The sequence below is a fragment of the Galeopterus variegatus genome, unplaced genomic scaffold, assembly GCF_000696425.1.
Source record: "Galeopterus variegatus unplaced genomic scaffold, G_variegatus-3.0.2 Scaffold4303, whole genome shotgun sequence".
Classification (NCBI taxonomy): Eukaryota; Metazoa; Chordata; class Mammalia; order Dermoptera; family Cynocephalidae; genus Galeopterus; species Galeopterus variegatus.
The window spans coordinates 70,054-70,976 of record NW_007730414.1 but is presented as its reverse complement, the minus strand read 5'-3'; the positions used below and the strand labels follow the sequence as shown (position 1 = coordinate 70,976).

Here is a 923-nt window from a genome sequence, read left to right as displayed (position 1 = left end):
AAAAAAAAAAGAAAGAAAGAAAAAAGCGTTCTTATATCTTCCCTCCCTGTCAAAGACATTTAGTCACTTTCTCATCCATCATGAATAATTATAAAATCAGCACAAAAGTGTTTTTGTATGTTAACTTAAAATTAAAGGCTCCAGAAATTCCAAAGTACAGTTTCCATGGTAGCTATAATTTGAATCCCGTAGACTTAGAAAATAGGTAGGAAAGACACAAATTCATGCTTTTCTTCTTCCTCTCTGAAGGCTGCAGGGCAGTATTTGGTCAAACATGCTTGTCAGCATTTAGACTGGTTTATAATGTGATATAAACACTATGACTTCCATTTCAATCAGCTTTGGAGTTGGCTTCCAGATCATTCCATCGTAACTACATGTGCTCTGCAGTTTTATCCCACTAGCCCAAGTTTTATTTCACTTGGATTGTGTCAGTAATAGTAATGCCCTCCTTACCTTAACATGTGACAGTGCTTAAAAGGGAGGGGTGAGGTGGGCCCAAAGAACCAAATGAAGCCCTGATATTTACTCTGCAGGGTCAACAGACCTCACATCTGGATGGGTTTGCAACTTTCTTTTTCTTAACAGANGCCAGTTCAGCAGATTACTGTCTCTGCAATGAATATTCTGGTGGGGGAGGGGGAAGCGCATGATGTTAAAATGCTCCTACCTGCTCCTGGGCCAACAAAGCCTTCTTCTTCATGACTTTCATGGCATAGATGTTCCCAGTTGCTCTTTCCCTTACCACCTGCACTTCAGCAAAATGACCACAACCTACAAGACTTCTGACTTCAAAGTCCTTTGCTGAAGGCTGCAGCTCCTGTAACTCAGCTATGGTGTCGGAATCTGCAAAAGACAGAAGAGTTACTCCCAGGTAAATAAAGCGCTTCAAATATATGCATCTTTATGAAAGAAAAAAAAAA

General features: G+C 40.0%; 1 protein-coding gene across 1 annotated transcript in view; it reads right to left on the bottom strand.

Annotated features, from left to right (window-relative positions):
- Positions 1-923, bottom strand: part of LOC103602791 (citron Rho-interacting kinase) — a 157,200-nt gene that overhangs the window by 137,545 nt on the left and 18,732 nt on the right. The window contains exon 4 of the mRNA XM_008587228.1: positions 671-846. Within this exon, the coding sequence (XP_008585450.1) occupies positions 671-846 (176 nt within the window). The remainder of the gene's footprint in view (positions 1-670; positions 847-923) is intronic.